General features: G+C 46.3%; 1 protein-coding gene across 4 annotated transcripts in view; it reads left to right on the plus strand.

Annotated features, from left to right (window-relative positions):
- The window catches only part of MARF1 (meiosis regulator and mRNA stability factor 1), a 1,350,049-nt gene that overhangs the window by 616,735 nt on the left and 716,216 nt on the right, over positions 1–17,098 (plus strand). For all 4 annotated transcript variants that reach the window (XM_069647123.1, XM_069647122.1, XM_069647120.1 and 1 more), the window contains exon 12: positions 11,529–11,707. In XM_069647123.1, coding sequence (XP_069503224.1) covers positions 11,529–11,707 — 179 coding nt within the window. The remainder of the gene's footprint in view (positions 1–11,528; positions 11,708–17,098) is intronic.

Below are 17,098 nucleotides of genomic sequence, written 5' to 3' on the forward strand. Positions count from 1 at the left end.
GGCCTATAAATCATTTGGATAGTCAGCGTACGGTTATTGGATTGCAACAGTTTAGCTGGGAGTATTTCGCAGGATGAGCAGGGAGGTGAGGTGGTTAGCCTGATGGGCAAGGTGGTTTTGTAGATGATGGCTAAGCCACTGCCTTTGGCCTTGGGTCTATCTACTCTGAGGATCTGTTAACTGTCGGGTAGAGCTAACATCAGGGTAGGTCCTGCTGCCTCGTGGAGCCAAGTCTCTGTTATGGCAAGAAGGTCCAGATTACCATTGTTTAAAATGTCTGCAATTTCAGTGGCGTGGGCTACCATGGATCTGGCGTTGATCAGCGACCCAGTTAATGTCAGGTACTCTTAGGATTAAGTGAGGGTTTGACTGTGTGTATTTTGGCTCGGGTGTTTTTGTGTAGGAGTGGGTGGGCACAGAAATTAGGGTGTCAGTTTTAGTTGCCTGTGTTTGCTTTGCCAGTTGGTTATGGGTGGAAGGGATTCCAGTGGTCTTGTAGGCCCATTTTCAACATTGAGGGGTTAATCTAGGTTCAAAAGTCACAGTAGGGCTAGAAATGCAATGTGCAAGCAGGTAGGCGCAGTTACAACATTGGGGGGGATCACCTAAGTTCAGAGGTCACAGTAAGGCTAAAAAAGCATGTGCAAACGTGTGCAATTTCATCATTAGGGGTTCGTCTAGGTTCAAAAGTCGCAGTAGGGCTAAAAATGCAATGTGAAAACAGGTGGGTGCAATTTCCGCATTGGGGGTTCACCTAAGTTCAAAAGTCATAGTAAGGCTAGAAATGCAATGTGCAAACAGGTAGGCGCAATTTCAACATTGGGGGTTCACCTAGAATTTGCCTAGGTGAGTGTAGTAGCTACCAGTTGTGTGAAAGTGACGCGTACGAGTAAGTAGTTGTGGGAGGGTGGAGCAAAGGTAGAAAGCTAGATGCAGTATAGAGCCGCAGTAGAGGTAGTAGGTTAATGGTAATCTGTTGGACGGTGCAGGGCTAGATGCAAAACACTAAGACGGGCAGTAGGCAGTAGCAGGTGAATGCAAACAGAGTAGGAAGCGATTAAGTTAAATGCACAACACAACTGAGGTAGGGCGTGCTAGGTTAGATGAGATACGTGTCGCAACTAAATCGGGCAATGCCCATTGGTAGAAGCGCAGTCATGGAGGATAATGCTGTTTTGCCACAAGCACCCGGTAGTGGTGGGCAGTTCCCTCGGGTGCAGTACAAGATAATTGCAGTGCGTATCTATTAATAATTTCGGAAAGGATGCTAGGGTGTGGGCTGAATATCATTTAATGTCCTTATAGTAGAGAGGTGCAGATAGACAATAGTAATAGGAATCTGGCATTGGCACTCGGGTGGCTACACAGCATGAGTAAAACAATGGCATTCAAGGTGGCTACACATCAGGAGTATGACAATGGCATTCAAGGAGGCGACACAAGAAGTAGGCTAACTTAAAATAGTGGAAGTTCGGTCCCCACAGTATGGGTTGCAGGTGGGAGCATGAAGCTAGCTTGCGGTGCAGCTTGGTAATGTGTGTCGGCAGTGTACAGTATCGCTGAGTAAGTTGTTTGCGAGGCAGCGACTTACCCTCTCGTCACCCGGGTTATGGACCGCTCTGTATGCGGAGGGAGCGGGAGTTGGGTGGACAAGGGATCTGTGGCGATGGCGTCTGGAAGGGTTGGACAGGGACGGACAGGCAGTTGTCCTTTTCTCCGTGGTCCCTCGCTCTGTGGGCTGGCTCACGCCTTGCCGGTGTGCAGTTGGCTGGGAGAAGGGCTCCAGCAGCCAATCACGGTGAGCGATTTCTGGTGGGGGTGTGCCGGTCTGGTTTAGGCTGATGGGCGGAGAGCGGGCATTTTGGAGTGCCTATTGGCCTTGTGTGTGCCAATGGATTCTAGGCAGCGGCTGCATGAAAATAATGCAGTTTGAGGCTCAGCAGGTCGGCGGCGAGCTCTAGATGCAGGCGGTAGGTACGGGCACAATTGCATCCCAGACCCTGCAATATCTGCGAATTTAGGAGCGCTGTAGTGGGGCACTGGAAATGTGCTCTGAGTGCTTACCTCAGAGCGCTGTTGTAACGCAGATGAGACCACTGCTCCAGCAGTGGTGTGGAGCTCCTGCTCCACTTGGAAACGGCAGCAGACTGTGGTGGAAGGGCGACGGGGACGGGCAGGCAGTTGTCCTTTTGTCTGTGGTCCTTCGCTCTGTGTACTTGCCTACAGCCCTCTCGCCCTCCTAAAATGAGCCTTGCTGTTCTGTCTATGCTACCATGAACTCAGGTGGTACAGCCTTATACTAAGAATAGTCTTGTACCGGCTCAGTTGAATGGTTTTACTAAGCCCTTAGTTGCACTTCAGAAAAACTGTCCTAACATCCAGTCAATACATTAGCCCAATTAAACTAACTCACTGGAAGTTATAAAATAAATGTGTATTTTATTATAGGTATATATTATTTTAGACTAACCAATACACATAGGAAACCTAAACAATATTTTTCTTAGGTGACCGCTTCAATAGTAGTGGCTTGCACTTACAATTGCTACAGAAAATTACAGTTTAATTAGTTTACAAAGTCACTCAGACAAACTCTGTAGGAAGGAAAACGAGGGTTATTCAGTAGCAGTGATCTACTTCTCAGCAACACTTTTCAAGGCTCCTAATGCTTTAGCAGTCCAATACCTAGATAGTGGAGTTCATCGAAGTCTGTGTAGGATGGGAGCAAAAGTCTTATGCAGCAGCAGAAAAGGCAAAATACTTTAGTTACTTAAATCCAGGGGAGTTGCTAGGTCTGGAAAAGACCCGGGGCTAAGCTGATGTCACAACTGTTGGGACTGGGGGCTAGCTAGTCTTTTGTCTGTAGCTCCTGAGATTCTATCCGGGGCTACAACCAAAAGATCAGGGGCTATAGCCCCCTTAGCAACGCCCCTGCTTAAATCAAATGCTTTAATAGTTTGACTCAATTAAGGACCCTGCAAATGACTCCCTAAACACGCACCAGCTGTTAAGCATGCAAAAGATTTAGGGGTGGACAAACACCTGGTATCGCATGCTAGCCATACTGGCGCGACTATTCAGCTTTAGGGAAGTTCTACCTTGAGCCCCGCAGTACTTTAGGTTGGTTGAAGAAAAGGCTGCTGGATTCTTTCCTGTGTAGCAGTGACAGACCTGATCTCCTGATTCCTTCGTCTAGTGACGAAAGGAAGTACTCTGAATGGGATGTCACAGTAGCAGTCGCGAGAAAGGACCCTCGGCAAGGATTTCTTTGGTCTCCTATGTTGGTCTGCGGTTTTGGCATTTTATCCGCTCCAACCGTGAACGGTTACCACCAGGTCAATCTTCCTCAATTCTGCAGTCCTGCACTGTGATGAGGTGACTTGGATGAGCGTGATCATGCCTCTGGATGTCCAACTGGAGCCACCAAAGTTCTGGGAGCATTAGTTCATGCAAACATGTTGCACTGCAAATGAGTATTTGCGGTTTGCAGTCCTGTAAGGTCATGGCACCTCTGGTGATGGCTCAATCTACAGTTACTCTCAGGGCTGGTTGGCTCCACCAGCCAAAGGGAAGGAGCTCCTCTGTTTAGAAAACTGGGTCAGGACAGCAGTGGTAGCTACATGGTTACTGGCAGTGTCTGCAGGCATCTCTTGTCATCTTCAGCTTCAGAGGTGGTTCTTCGAGTGGTCGACTTGCCGTCTCACCTTTTTATTAGCATTTCTCATTCACTCCTCTGCAAACTCTCCCTGCAGATAACAGCGAGGGGCGGGTGGCTGTCCAATCAGGACAGCCAGTCCCCCAGTGGGAACTGGTTTCATTCAGACACTCTGACACAGAGCAGCGGAGTGTTAAACTCCTCCCCTACTTCCTGTCCTCGGACACACTGGAGCCTAGGCAGGGGACACAAAGGCTTCCCGCCAAAGCCAAAACTCTCAGATGGACCTAACCCTCCCAGAATGGTGGAAGGGCTAACAAATGACAACCACACAAGAAATGGCGAAAAAAGAAGGGAGCCACAATGTTAGGAAATAGGTGACCCTTTTGTGCATAACCTTGGCTGTGAATACAGTCTGTGGTAGAAAATGGCACAAGTTGGTAGAACACATCCACTGCCACTAGGTAGCCCCTTTGCACTCCACAGAAGGTGGTGTGTGCTAATCTCTCATAAATCGGTTTTAGGAAGGATGCAAAGTATCCCTCTTGACTTAAGAACAGTAGTTCTTATGGCAAATAAGACTATAACAAGGAGAACCCAAAGGGTCCCCAGCAACACTGTGTAGAGGGTGCTGTGTGCTGCAAATGTGCAACACCGATGCCTTTTAAAAGGTATGGAGGAAAGCTAGACTCCATAAAATAAGTTAAAACATAGAACAAAAGTTCCCATGGTTAGAGCAGTAAGAATGAATGAGGGAGAAAATGTCTCCCCTCATTGAGAACAAGAAAAAGGCCCAGAAATCAAGCAACGTGCTGGCGTTCTCACAAGGTTATAGGCGTGTTGGGCAAGAATTGATGTAGTAACCCTGTGGGAGACTACACAACCCTTGTCCTTGTGGTATTGGGCAACCTACCTTTTTGGTATAGGCCTTTACTACACAGGTTGGTGGTGTGACTGAGCAGCCATGCCTTTCGAATGGATTGTCTCCTCCCAACTATTCCTCATCTTGTATAGCTTGTCTCCCAGCTTTGCTGTTACGGAAAACATTTTTCACCAGAGTGCTGTGTTCGAGGCTGCAGAGTCATAGTCCCTCGAGGGCCACTGTTGAGCATCAACGTTCTCCGCTGTATAAAGAGCTCGAGCCGTGCCTGTTACCTCAGTTCTGGTTTTCCGAGCACTGCTTCCTGTCATAGAACGGGGCACCAGGTTTTTTCTCGACGATGTCCTTGTCTGAAGTGTGGTAGGAAAACGTCAATTACCTACCCTCATCAAAATTGCCTTTGGTGTCTCAGCCCCGACCATCGGGTTGACGACTGTGGTTCCTGTCAGGCCATGTCCACTAAGGCTCTTAGGGAATGGAAAGGTAAGCTGGCGGTGGGGGAGCAATCTTATAGGTCTATGAAAGGACAAAAAGATTCAGGAAAATCTTGACATGGGTCGAGGTCCAACAGTCGCTCGAGGAAATCCTCCTAGTCTTTTTCCAAGAAGTCAGTGATGTCGCAGGTCGTCTTCTTCCTATTCCTTTTCCTCCTCGTCTGAGAGAAGGGTGACTTATCCCTCCAAGCACGATTCCCCTGGAAAATTGGGAGGCGTTTAGGGCTTCGATGCTTAGAATATCGATAAAGCGGCCCAGACGCCCTCGAAAAAGCTGCGTGGAGATCATGCCCCTGCCCACTCCAAAAGTGACAGAGGGAGATCAAAGACCAGGCATGCGAGATCCGACAGTCCAGGGTGTCTTCAGGAGAAAGTTCTCCGACACCCCATGAAAAGGCAAAACCACCAGTTAATAAATCGGGGGTAGCAGAATTTACGTTGAAATCCGACTCAACACAGTCCATGATGACGTCTAAGCCGGCAATGAAAATGCCATTGATACCTTCGACAGTGTCTCGAAGGCATAAAAGCTTCCTTCGAAAATGTCAAAGCCAGCGTCCATACCATTGACGCCTTCGATGTCTTTATCGAGGCATTCCTTAATACCGATACCAAAGTAGACGCCATTGTCCAAGCCTAAGTCGGTGCCACCCACTTTACCAGAAAATGTTTTCCAGCCTCAACCCAGGCAGGAATTTTTCAGATCTATGACATCAATTTTTAAGAGCAGTCCTCTGAAGAGGATGTTACTTCAGCTGGGGTTAGGTTTGGACCCAGGGAGGTTCCTGAAGAGTTAATAGACCAGAATACCAAGATAACAGATCTTTGATTGTCTTCAAAATGCCAGTGGCCTAGGCACTTGCCCTGAAGTGGAATTTGGGAAACCAGACCCTGCATATCATGGGTATAGGAACCTCATGGGAAGGGTCATTGATTTTATGGGTTTGAAAGCAGCTCCCCCAAGTTTTGACCAGCATGATGTGTTGGGCAGAATCCTGTGCAGTTCCCTTGGGGACCACTGCAAGAAGATTAAGACGACAGGAGTAAGCAGTAAACCCAATTGGTAGCAGTCTGTACCACCCAGATATACCTGGTCGCTGTGGCTGAGCAGTCAGACTTATCTCATGAAGAGTTAGGCAGTATACAGAGGATACACAATAGGGCCAAAAACACAGTAGAACAAGCAAACACTGACCAGAGCTTTGTATCAAATGTATATAATTATTTAACACACACTTTAGAAAATACACTAGCACTATTAATCAAAAGCAAGTTCCAACACAATCTGAAAAGTATTTACACCTCCCTTAGCAATTACTAGACAGGTCTAAGTTAAAACCCCACTTTTTGTCAAAACAGAGGTGAGCGCGTAACTTAAATGGCACTCCAATAATTAGGTTAAAGGGAGAGAAAAAGGCAGGTCATAAAAATAACAGTTCCCAACACTTTTAAGAGACAAAATCAAGTTACTGAAGGCAGTGTATACTGTAGAGCCAAAGTTCATAGGCCAGGCCCACTTTAAATGGAGCAAGGCGAAATGTGCCCAAGATCACACGGTTTAGCAATGCATTCAAGTCTTTGCAGAAATGTTCAAAAGAGGTTGGGGTGATTCAAAAGACAGTTAGAAGGTCTTGGGGCCAACCCAGTTGGAAAGCCAAGGATTTAAGGGTCACCTTGGGCAAACCGAAGAAAGGGAGGCCAGGCGGAACACAGTACCTTAAAGAGTGAGGAAGCTCCAGCGGTGGCAGTTGTTCCTGGCAGCGGGTGCAGTTCGTGGTTTCGACCAGGGGAAGGGAGGATCTTGTCGAGGGGGAAACTTGGAGTCGTTGCACTGCCCAGGGAAGAAACCAGCCCGGAGTTAGTCGATGAAAAGGTGCGATCCTGGTATTCGCGGTCACAGTGGTGAAACTTGGCTATCCGGCCGCTGGGGTGCTTGGCACGGGCGATCCGACCAAGAAACGTCCTGGAAGGCAAAATGGCGAACTGGTTAATCCCACCAGCTTAGAAGGAGAAGACTCTTCCAGCAGAAGATCTCCTCTTGTCATCGAGGAAGTGGTGAGGTTGCAGCAGGGCTCCACCGGTGGCGTCGTCGTGGCAGCGGGCTCAGCTTCTTCCCTCTTTGGATTTCCTAGGTCCTGTGGCGACTTCTGAAGTTCCATTCCCAAAAGCCAGGCTTTTATGCAGAAAAACCCCAATTCAACAGCATAGCTGTCACTCAAACATGCCAAGTGGCCCAATCAGAAAAGAGTGTGACTTGAGTTGCTAAGGCAACGCAGTCCAGGGTGCCAATTCTTCCACCCACACATCCTGTGGAACCCAGAGTGGCACCAGTTGGAGGGCTTCTGTGGAGAAGCCCGCCAAAAAGTGGAGCAAAGGGCCCGACCTTGGTTGGAGTTACAGAGGTGGACACGAAAACCATTTTAGAAAAGAGTTCTGGCAAAAAGACCCAACCGTTTATTTAATAAATAAATAAACCAGCGGTATCTTTAACATTGCACCAAAAAGTGGTGCGTTTAAAATCAATGGGAAAATCCCATAGGAAATATTCTGGGATAATATTTTGCGTGGTAACCACTGCCACCAGCCAGAAACTCTGGACAGTGCCCCCCTTGGAAACCGACCCAGGCGCAATCTAATTAACCCCTTCCAGTGCTTCCACAATATGATGGTTTGTACTGGTTCTGTTCACAATTTTGGACTAGTAAAGTCAATGGTGACTTTACATGTCCTGGGAGACAGTAGTCAGTCCCAGGGTATGGAGTCTATGTTTGGGGGTCACTATGACACCCCTGTGTTACTGCACTGAGGGTGCTGTGTAACACATACACAAAACACAGATGATACCCTGTGGTGTAAAATACCCCATAGCCCACACACAAAGTCAGAGACATACCTCAAATCATGCTTAAGAGTGGGAGAAAGTCTTAGCAGGAGAAAAAAACAAACCCCAAAAAATCCAGCAAAGCTGCTGGGGGACTTGCTAGGTTTGGGAAATTAGCCTTATAAGAGAATTCTCCCTAACAATATGACTGGTATCCTGACTGAAGGACCTCAAAAAGATCCTGTACTCCCTTTCCATAAAACACTGCAAAAGAGGGTGATGACAAATTGGGATACCCTTGATTTGGGTTTGCCAGTACATAAAAAATGTGTGGCAAAGTACAGACCATCTTCACCAGATCTTGAATATCTACCTAAACATCCCTTTCCTGAAACTTTAGTGGTACAAGCTGCAACCTCCACTAGATATTTTCTTCGGGCAGCATGGCCCTTAAATCGACTTATGCAACTTGCACTTTGGCAAGCTTTACATATACCCTGTGGGACTGTATGACATCAGCGGCTGAACACATCCCGGAGGGTGAGGAACGGGATGGTTTCCTGGCGATAATGAAAGATGGGAAAGAGGCTATGGAGGAATGCCTCCAGTCAGGACTGGACACTGCTGCTAGTGTAGGCAGGTCCATGGCATCTAGCACGGTCCTATGCAGATTTGCATAGCTGAGAAAATCTGACTTGCACCTGATTTGCAGTCCAGATTACTCCAAATGCCCTTTGACGGCATGAGGTTGTTCGGCAGCAAGGCAGACGAGAGCTTGGAGAAGCTGCAGACCTTGAAAGCGGCAGCAAAATCACTCAGCACCGCTATAAGACTGCCTCAACAACACTCCTACGCAGGCTAGTCTTCCTGGAGGAGTCGTCCCTTTAGCTTCTACTCCTCTTTTGGAAGAGTGAGTGGCAGGCCAGTTAAAGAGGCCAACAGAGCAAACCCCTTCATGGTGGAAAGGGGAGAGGTGCTATAGTGACCCATGGTTACTGCCTTCCTTTTCTAGATCATCCACCGGGAGCCAACTCTGTAAAAATTCCAGACCTGCTCCTTGTGCAGGCGATTTCAACCCTGCTAGAGAAAGGTGCAATAGAATATGTACCTGTAGCGGAAAGGAACCAAGGGTTGGTACTCCCCTTATTTTCTCATCCCCAAAAAGGACGGAGGATTGAGACTCATCTTGGACTTGAGAAATGTGTACAAATTCCTCAGGAAGGACATGTTCAAGATGGTGACCCTTTCTCAGATCCTTCAGGCTCTTCAGCTTCAGGACTAGCTGGTTTCATTGGACCTTCAGGATGCTCACTTTCATGTGCAAATCCATCTCAAGCACAGAAAGTACCTGAGGTTTGTAGTTGGCGGTTCTCATTATCAGTTTCGGGTTCTGCCATTTGGGCTGACCTCCACCCCCAGGGTTTTCACCAAGCTGATGGCGGAAGTGGCAGCGAGTATTGGGAGAAGGGGATTCACTTCTACCCTTACCTGGATGATTGGCTAATCAGGGCAAGTTCACCCGAACAAGCCCAGGAACATCTTGCCATGACCTGCTACTGCTTACACAGACTGGGCTTCTCCCTCAATTACAAGAAGTCACAAATGATTCAGAGCCAAAGACTCAAATTCATCGGAGCAGTCCTGGATGCTTCCTCAGGGAAAGCCTCGCCTCCCGAGGAGAGCTCGCACCTTTTTGCAGATGGTAACAAAGTTTGAAAATGCCCAACATCTGCCGGCATTCGATTTTTCTAAGGTTGATAGGTCTCATGGCATCCTGCATTTTTACCTGCCTGGTTTTACCAGATGTCCTTTGCGGGACCTGCGAGCAGACCTCGTAATGAGGCGGTAGAGGGATAACTGGGCTGGCAGCTCTACTGGCCCCGTTATCTCTCTACTGCCTTCCTCGTAATGAGGCCCATTGTGTCTTAAAGCGTGACATTGGGTTTTGCTTTCCCTGGCCTGCTTTATATAGATTTAAAAACAGTCTTGGGTTCCTATATACCTTTTTTAAGTAGCCAGAGGCTCCTTTAATACGTAGATGGGTCTTGCGCACCTTGATTAGCTGCTGCTTTTCTAAACTTGTAACCCTGGGTTGTGCTTCCATGAATTGCTTTGGTTCTATTGTAAAATAGTTTCATAACATTCTTACTTACCTTTGAAACTGTATTATACCCTTCTTAAAGGTATACTGGATATAACTAGCTATTATATAAAAGGAGCTTATGTGCCAGTAGGTCAATTACCTACCTTGAAATGCTTTCGAGTCTTAAAGGGTAATTTTGTGTTGCTTTGCTTGGTGCTATTTTAAAATAGTTATTGAGTGTTCATACAACATTGAGCAACTTGAGCCCCCCCATCCCCGAAAGTATGAGTTGTTTTCTAGTTCGGAACGGAGTTCTAAAAAGTAATGTTGTAAGGAGTATACTTGTAGCAGGGTTGGTTTATTTTGTGATTTCATAAGTGTCACTGCATGACTGACCGGGTCAACTACCCTTGAAATACTGATTGTATTCTAAAAGTAGATCTAACCTGGTCTTACTCCCCAAGAATACTATCTTACTATCCCGAATGTATAATAATGACTTGCTCCTCTAAGGTTATACTTTGGTTTTCATACCATAGGTATTGAGTTGGTTTTAATGATTGTGTTTTTATGAACGGAGGATTGCACAAGAGCAATGTGCTGGTCTTGGAAGCAAGACCACGCAGTGCAACAGAGGTTTGAATCCTGGATCTGCACTAAGAAACCAAACTCCGGTATTGAGCATGTTATAAAAAACATCAATTTAAATAATTAAAGTCCTAGTACTTAACCAAGAATTATGTTGGTCAACTTATATTAAAACAAACCCTTTTATTTTTTTACAAAATAGTGTTTCAGTGTTTCTTTGGACCATATGTATGCTACAATTTCTTTGTACCAAGCTACGACCCTCGCTCCCTCCTAAAATGAGCCTGGCTGTTCTGTCCATGCTCCCAACATTTTCAGGCGGTACAGCCTTATACTAAGAGTGAAGCTTCTGTACTGTCTGTATGTTTTTATGAAGGACTCAGTTGGACTTTAGAAAAACTACCTTAACACCAGCACAGCCAGCTTTGCTTTCCCCTGCGATCCCTACCAGCACATGTGTTTATGATGGGCCAGTCTCCCGAGATAATGGATGATGAACAACAAGGGCTCCCCCTGACCCCCAAAGACTTTTACAGCTCTGTATGTAAAGACTTGAGCCCAGGGCACTTGGTGATTGCTGAGGCTAAATTGAGGTGCCACTACTTGTCCAATAGCCACACATGTTGTCTGAACCTCCTACAGCACTGAAGGATTCTTTCCTGGCTCCAGAACTTCAAAGAGACAATTTATGGTGTGCAGAGCTGGATTACAATATTCATGTTTTTTTTTTTTTTTACAAAGTGTGCAACTTCTGCAGCTTTTTTTGTCCTTTTTCCTAAAACAGATGTTGGTCTATTTGCCAATTTTTCCTGTGTTACAAGAACAAGCTATACTAGCTTGTGCTTCAATTCTTTGGACTTTTCTAGTGAACGCCAAGGCCTGTGCTTTGGGGACCCGTGTTTTTTGCTTTTTCTTGTGATTTTGTGTTTTTGGGTTTAATAATTGGGATTACTGCCAAAATGTTTCAGAGGTTTCAACAGTGCATTGTGTTTTTTCTCTTTGTTCAGGTAAAGAATGTAGAACTCAGCCCTCATACAGATTACCAGTTAAAAGCTACAGTTCAGATGGAAAATTTGCAAGAAGCCATTGGTGCAGTCAATAGTCTTCATAGGTACAAGATTGGCAGTAAAAGGATTCAGGTGTCACTCGCTACAGGAGCGACTAATAAATCACTTTCCTTACTATGGTAATGTAGTTTTGTTTATGCTTTTGAATTAAGACCATCTCTATGAATATGAGGTTAAAGTATTAACCATGACTGTAAAAATAATGGAAATTAATGAAACGCATGTAAGGCTGAAAATCCTAAAAACTACGTGAGGGTCTTGAATGGTTTGCATAATTTTCTTTTTGTTGCTTGTCACTCATAGGGCCTCATTACAAGTCAGCCGGTCCGGAAACAACGGTGGTGGTAAATCTGCTGCCGCTGTTGTTTCTGGACTGTCTGATTCAGAGACCTGCAGACGGGAGGTGGCACTCCCGCCATGTCTGACCTGGCGGAAGTAACGCCACCCGACTGCAGGCGAACATGGAAACACCAGCTCTGTCCAAGACTGAACCAGTGTTTCCATGGTCCCCAGCCCCAGGGAGTACTATGGAACTATGGATTGCCTGAATTCCGCCTCCAGAATTACCGGGTCACTGCGGTTGTAATGCCCCGGTGATTCCGGCAATCACGTAGGCAGCATGGTATTACCAGTCCGGCGGCAGCCTGCCGGTTTTTCCGGCACGGCTACTGCCAAACTCGTTATGAGTCCCATAGACTTCTATGCAACATCATTTCTTTATGCTTTGAATCCTGTCCTGACTTTTTAGATGCAAGTAAAGCCTTCTGCTTTACTTCCCTTGACTGTTGGTTCTTTCTTATGAGGAAACTGACTAGTCGCTAAAACTATTGGTACTGAGTGAATGTGTCTCGTTTTGTGAATGCTTGTATTCACATTCCAGACATCACCTTACAGTGAGGTGCAGTTAGGAAACTTTGTATCCTCATATCTTTTAATATAATGGCCTTTTGGTTACTTTTACAATGTGCCTAATACAAGCTGGTGGCGCCTGTGAGATTTGTACTGTTTTTTTATCCATTTTACTTGCACACTTTTGGATTTACCACTAAGGGCTATTGAAGGTGGCTAGCACCCTAAGAGGGCTGTGTCGTGAGATGTTGTGCTTGATCGTTTGCCTGCTTCCTGCTTTCTCAGGTCAGGAAATGCCTTCCATCGAAATATTTTTCCCATGGAAAGCTGTCTTCCTCTGGCTAAGAGGTGGTTACTGTGTGTGGCCAGAGGAAGGGGCTACGAGTCTCTAGACCCAATCTTCAGCTCTGGTGCCTGTAGGTCTGTTCCCGGATGTGAAGTACAATTTTCATATGTATGATAAATCTTCCTGACCTGTGTTAACCCCAGAACTTTTTTGATTGGACTTTGTAATTATTTAACCTTGTCCCTAAGTGAGTGGGTATTTTCTTCCCCTCGTACGAGAAACATAGGGGTATTCTCCCATTTGGTCCCAGAGAATCCTCTATTCGGGTTGTCGGGGGATGGCTGTCGCTTTTGTATATCGACCCTCTGGGTGGATGAGCGAGGGAGGATCACTTGGATAGCAGAGTCTGGGGTCGTTTTCATGGGAATGCCCTAGGCAAGACATGGCATTCCCCTTCTAACAGTTACCCATGATCTCAACCCCCCCACCCACCCCCTCTTCCTTTTTGGGGTGTTTTCAAACCCACAACTTCTTCCCCCTCCCCATTTTCGAACAATACTAAGGCAACCTGGAGGGGTAAAGATTACAAGTGAAAAACCCACTAAGACGCAGAGGACCGACTAGAACACTCTGACAGCAAGCTGTCCCCTTAACAGGGACAGGCAAGGTCAACGAGTCCCAACCCAGACCATACACTAGCAGACAATCGACGACATATTGTTACAAAGAGCGGCTGCTGAGGGAGAGCAGGCAGATGCAGTTGGGAGAGCAGGAGGAGGCTACAAGGCTGAGGCTGGCAGAGGATCCCTCTTCAAATCCCAAACATAAGCAAGCTAGGAAGGATGTCTGAAACGGAGAAGCCAAAAGGCTGGTGGCTGCAAAGGAGAGCCAAAGAAGGATGGTGTGCTACCAATGCTGGCCCGGTCAGAACAAAGGGATGAAAGCGTGTCACAAGAGCTGTGCCTCCTAAGCATTGGAATCGGGCAGACTGAACCATGGCGAGGGCCGGACAATTGCTTGTTCCCTTGGGGCCAGTTGTTAGGAAGAATTGCAGGCAGTACCCTCTGGGACAACTACACACAATTAGGACTACAGGTGTTAGCCAAACCAACCTTTGGTATAAGTCTGTACCACAGTTTTTGGTAGCGAGCTGTGCAGCCAGGCATCTCTCAAGAGTGAATGTGAGCAGTACAAGAAGTTAAACAAATCACAGTGGTTCAAGTAAACACTTCTACTTAAGGTTTCTTGGTAAAAACACTTATTAGTTTATTACACAATCATTTAGAAAATATTTCACTAGGAGAAGGCAACTTAATATTATAAACCAATACACTTCAATACAAAATTCGAAGGTTTTGAGACAGTTTGAGCTCTCCTGAAAATAGGAGCCAAATAGTTCAGTACTAAGAAAGGCACAAAGTAAAATAGATCATATTTACTTTTTAGACAGTGCAAATAGTTTCTTCACCAGAGGAGTTTGAATCAAGTCAACAGGCCAGGCCAAAGTCAATTGGCTAGTTTTCTGGATAAGAAAGAGCAGTTCTGGTATCAAACGGTAAAGTCTTTGCAAAAGTTCTCAGAAGTAGTTTAGGCGAAAAAGAATCAAATGTCGGGTCAAAAGCTGATTAGGCCTGCAAGTTGGGAAAATTTCATGAACTTTCACTGCAAGAGTGGTTGTCTCTCAATCGGGCTGGCACAGTACCTTTGTATGAAGAAACAAATGCTGCTGAAATCTGAGTTTCTGGCAGGTCCTGCAGATCTCGCTGTTCCTGAGCCTCTGCCGTGGGGACAAGCGGGAGGACGTCTGGGGACTGCTGCACTGCACGGGATTGTCGAAGAAAGCAAACAAAATGGAGTCATTTCAGTTCCAGTAGCTGTAGATTCAAGAACACAAGCTGGTGTCCCTCTCCCTGGTTAATCCTAACCATCCTTGGGAATGGTATCCAGATATCTTACGAGTTGATTGGTCCCACCAAATCAAAGGGAGAAGGTGTCCTTGACGGATCTTCTCTATCGAATGGAGTTTGGCAATTCGGACCTGCAGCAGGGTTTCACATAGGCAAACCAACTGTCCAGGAGTTGCAGCAGCCGTCTGTTTTTTTTTGTTCCAGTGGTCGGCTCTACCTTCCAGTCCTGGAGACTCGCTTTTTAAACAGTTTTCTCCCATTCATTCCAGCTTAGCTGTCAATCACCCGGCAGGGTGGCTGTCCTTGCCGGACAGTCAGCCAGCCAATCACGCCAGAATGCATTTGGGTCTCCTAGGAGTCTAAGCATAGGGAGTTTCGGGCACCTCCCTCACTTCCTACCCACCCCAGACACTCAGACGCCAGAGGGACCACTTTAAACAAAGGGGCTTAAGGCGCCATCTCGAGAAACATGGCTCCCTTGATTTTTAGCTACCGATGTTCGTGGTCGGGGAAAAATCATGTTAGTCGTAAAACCACTGCCACCAGCCATTTCAATAGAAAAGGGTAGCATTGGACTGCTACGTGAGTATTTAGACACAGGATACTATGTAACCCCTCCAGCACTCCATTGTAAAATGGTGTGTGCCGGGTCTAAGAATTTGGACAGAATAGTAAAGTCAATTTCACTTTACATTCTCTGGGAACAGTTGTTTAACCCAGAGAAGGTATTTAAACCTTTGCGAAGTCTAAAAAGACATCCCTGTGTCACTGCACTGAGGGTGCTGTGTGACACACATGAAAGATGATGCCTAGGGAGGTATCTTAAAACTCTGTAACCGAATGAAATATACACACAAAACAAACACAATTAAAACGTACAGAGTCCCAAAGTTCAACAAAAGAGCTGGGGTCTCTAAGGTATGGAGGAATTAGCACATTTTGGGATTTCTCCTTGACACCAGTGCCAAACCCAGCATCTCCGAGGGGCAGGAGATCCACAGATTCAGTGGGGCTACCTGCCAGCTCTGTGCTACTTGAGTGAGTCAGAGAGAGAGCAACCCAGTGGTATGCATGTGGCTGCAGAGGGGCATAGATCTGGAAGTTGACACACTTTTGAAGTTAAAAGGCAAAGGAAGAAGCACATTCTGGGAGTTGTAGTGTACTGAGAGCAAACATTCTTTTGAAGTGCACAAAGTTACCGGTAGTCAAAGAGGGTTCGAGCCTGGCAGAGTGAAACCCAATTGAGAAAGCCAGGTTCGATCCCAACGGAGGGAAGCCTATGTTTAACTGTGAATTTATCAGGAGGAGGATATTGGGTTATCCGTGCCAGGAAGGCAGAAGATGAACCAAGAGTGCTAGAGAGTATGTATATGTGACAACACCATTAACCAGAAAGCAACGGTGCAAAGAGAGCACACATAAACTGTCAAGTGTGAGAGTCGAAGTGGTCATGCTGAGGTACATCTCAAATCCTCCCACATTCGAAAGTCTTCGATGGGAAAGCAAAACAACATTCCGGAAGTGAAATTACAACATTACAGTACGGAGGGGTCCTGACTCGGATGAGGGAAACCTTAGGGACCTGATGGGAAATTGTGTTGCAACAAACTTGAAAGACCAGAGGGAGAAACCCAGACCTACACCAAGAGAAGCCTGAGGGGTCTGGTTTAAAATATTTGTGCCAGTATTGTGAGGAGTCTGTTTTGTTGCTTAGAACTAAGACTAGGGAAGCCTACAAAGAAACTGTCTCTGAAATCAAGGCAAGTAAAGCCTGAAAAGATTCTGTTGTGAAAATATTTATGCCAAGGAAATCATACCAAGTGGTTCGAAGTGTGTGAATCCTGTGAACTGTATGAACCAGCCACCCGGCAAGAACTCTTTAAAACCCCTGTGATGTGAACGTGGTGAAGGGAGTTACCCTTGGCTAACACGGACATCCTGACATTTCTTTTGAACACTGATTTTCCTTTTTGAACTACACAGCCCCTTTTTCAAATTTTTTGTATTTTAGTAAGGGCAGGCATTTTTATTTTATTTTTTTTATAGGCCATTTTTATTTGGCTTTGACTGTTTTCTTTTATGTTGATGGTTGCGATCACTCCCATCTTATAGTGCTAGATAGGAGTTCTCCCACTGTGAGAAACCTGAAGGTGTCATACCCGCTAGTTCCTAGGGATCTGTCATCCAGGTGGCCATGACACGGCCATCGCTTTTGGATCCAGTTCCTGGGGGTGGAACAGTGCGGGAGGATCACCTTGTGAGGGGTCTTCGAGGACTGTGAAGAAACCTTAGCTGAAAGCCTCAGCTGAGGACTGCTGCTGCAAGTTCCCCATTCAGAGTCCAGTTCTTTCGTTGCCAAACCAAGAATCCAGGGACCAGGTCCTGTGCTGCTGCATCCTGAATGCATCCACTCCGAAGCGCTTTTCTCCTAAGGTGTACTGTGTGGGCTTGGTTAATTAAGTCTAGTG

Source organism: Ambystoma mexicanum, chromosome 2q (genome assembly GCF_040938575.1).
Source record: "Ambystoma mexicanum isolate Mex_15411 chromosome 2q, UKY_AmexF1_1, whole genome shotgun sequence".
Taxonomy (NCBI): Eukaryota; Metazoa; Chordata; class Amphibia; order Caudata; family Ambystomatidae; genus Ambystoma; species Ambystoma mexicanum.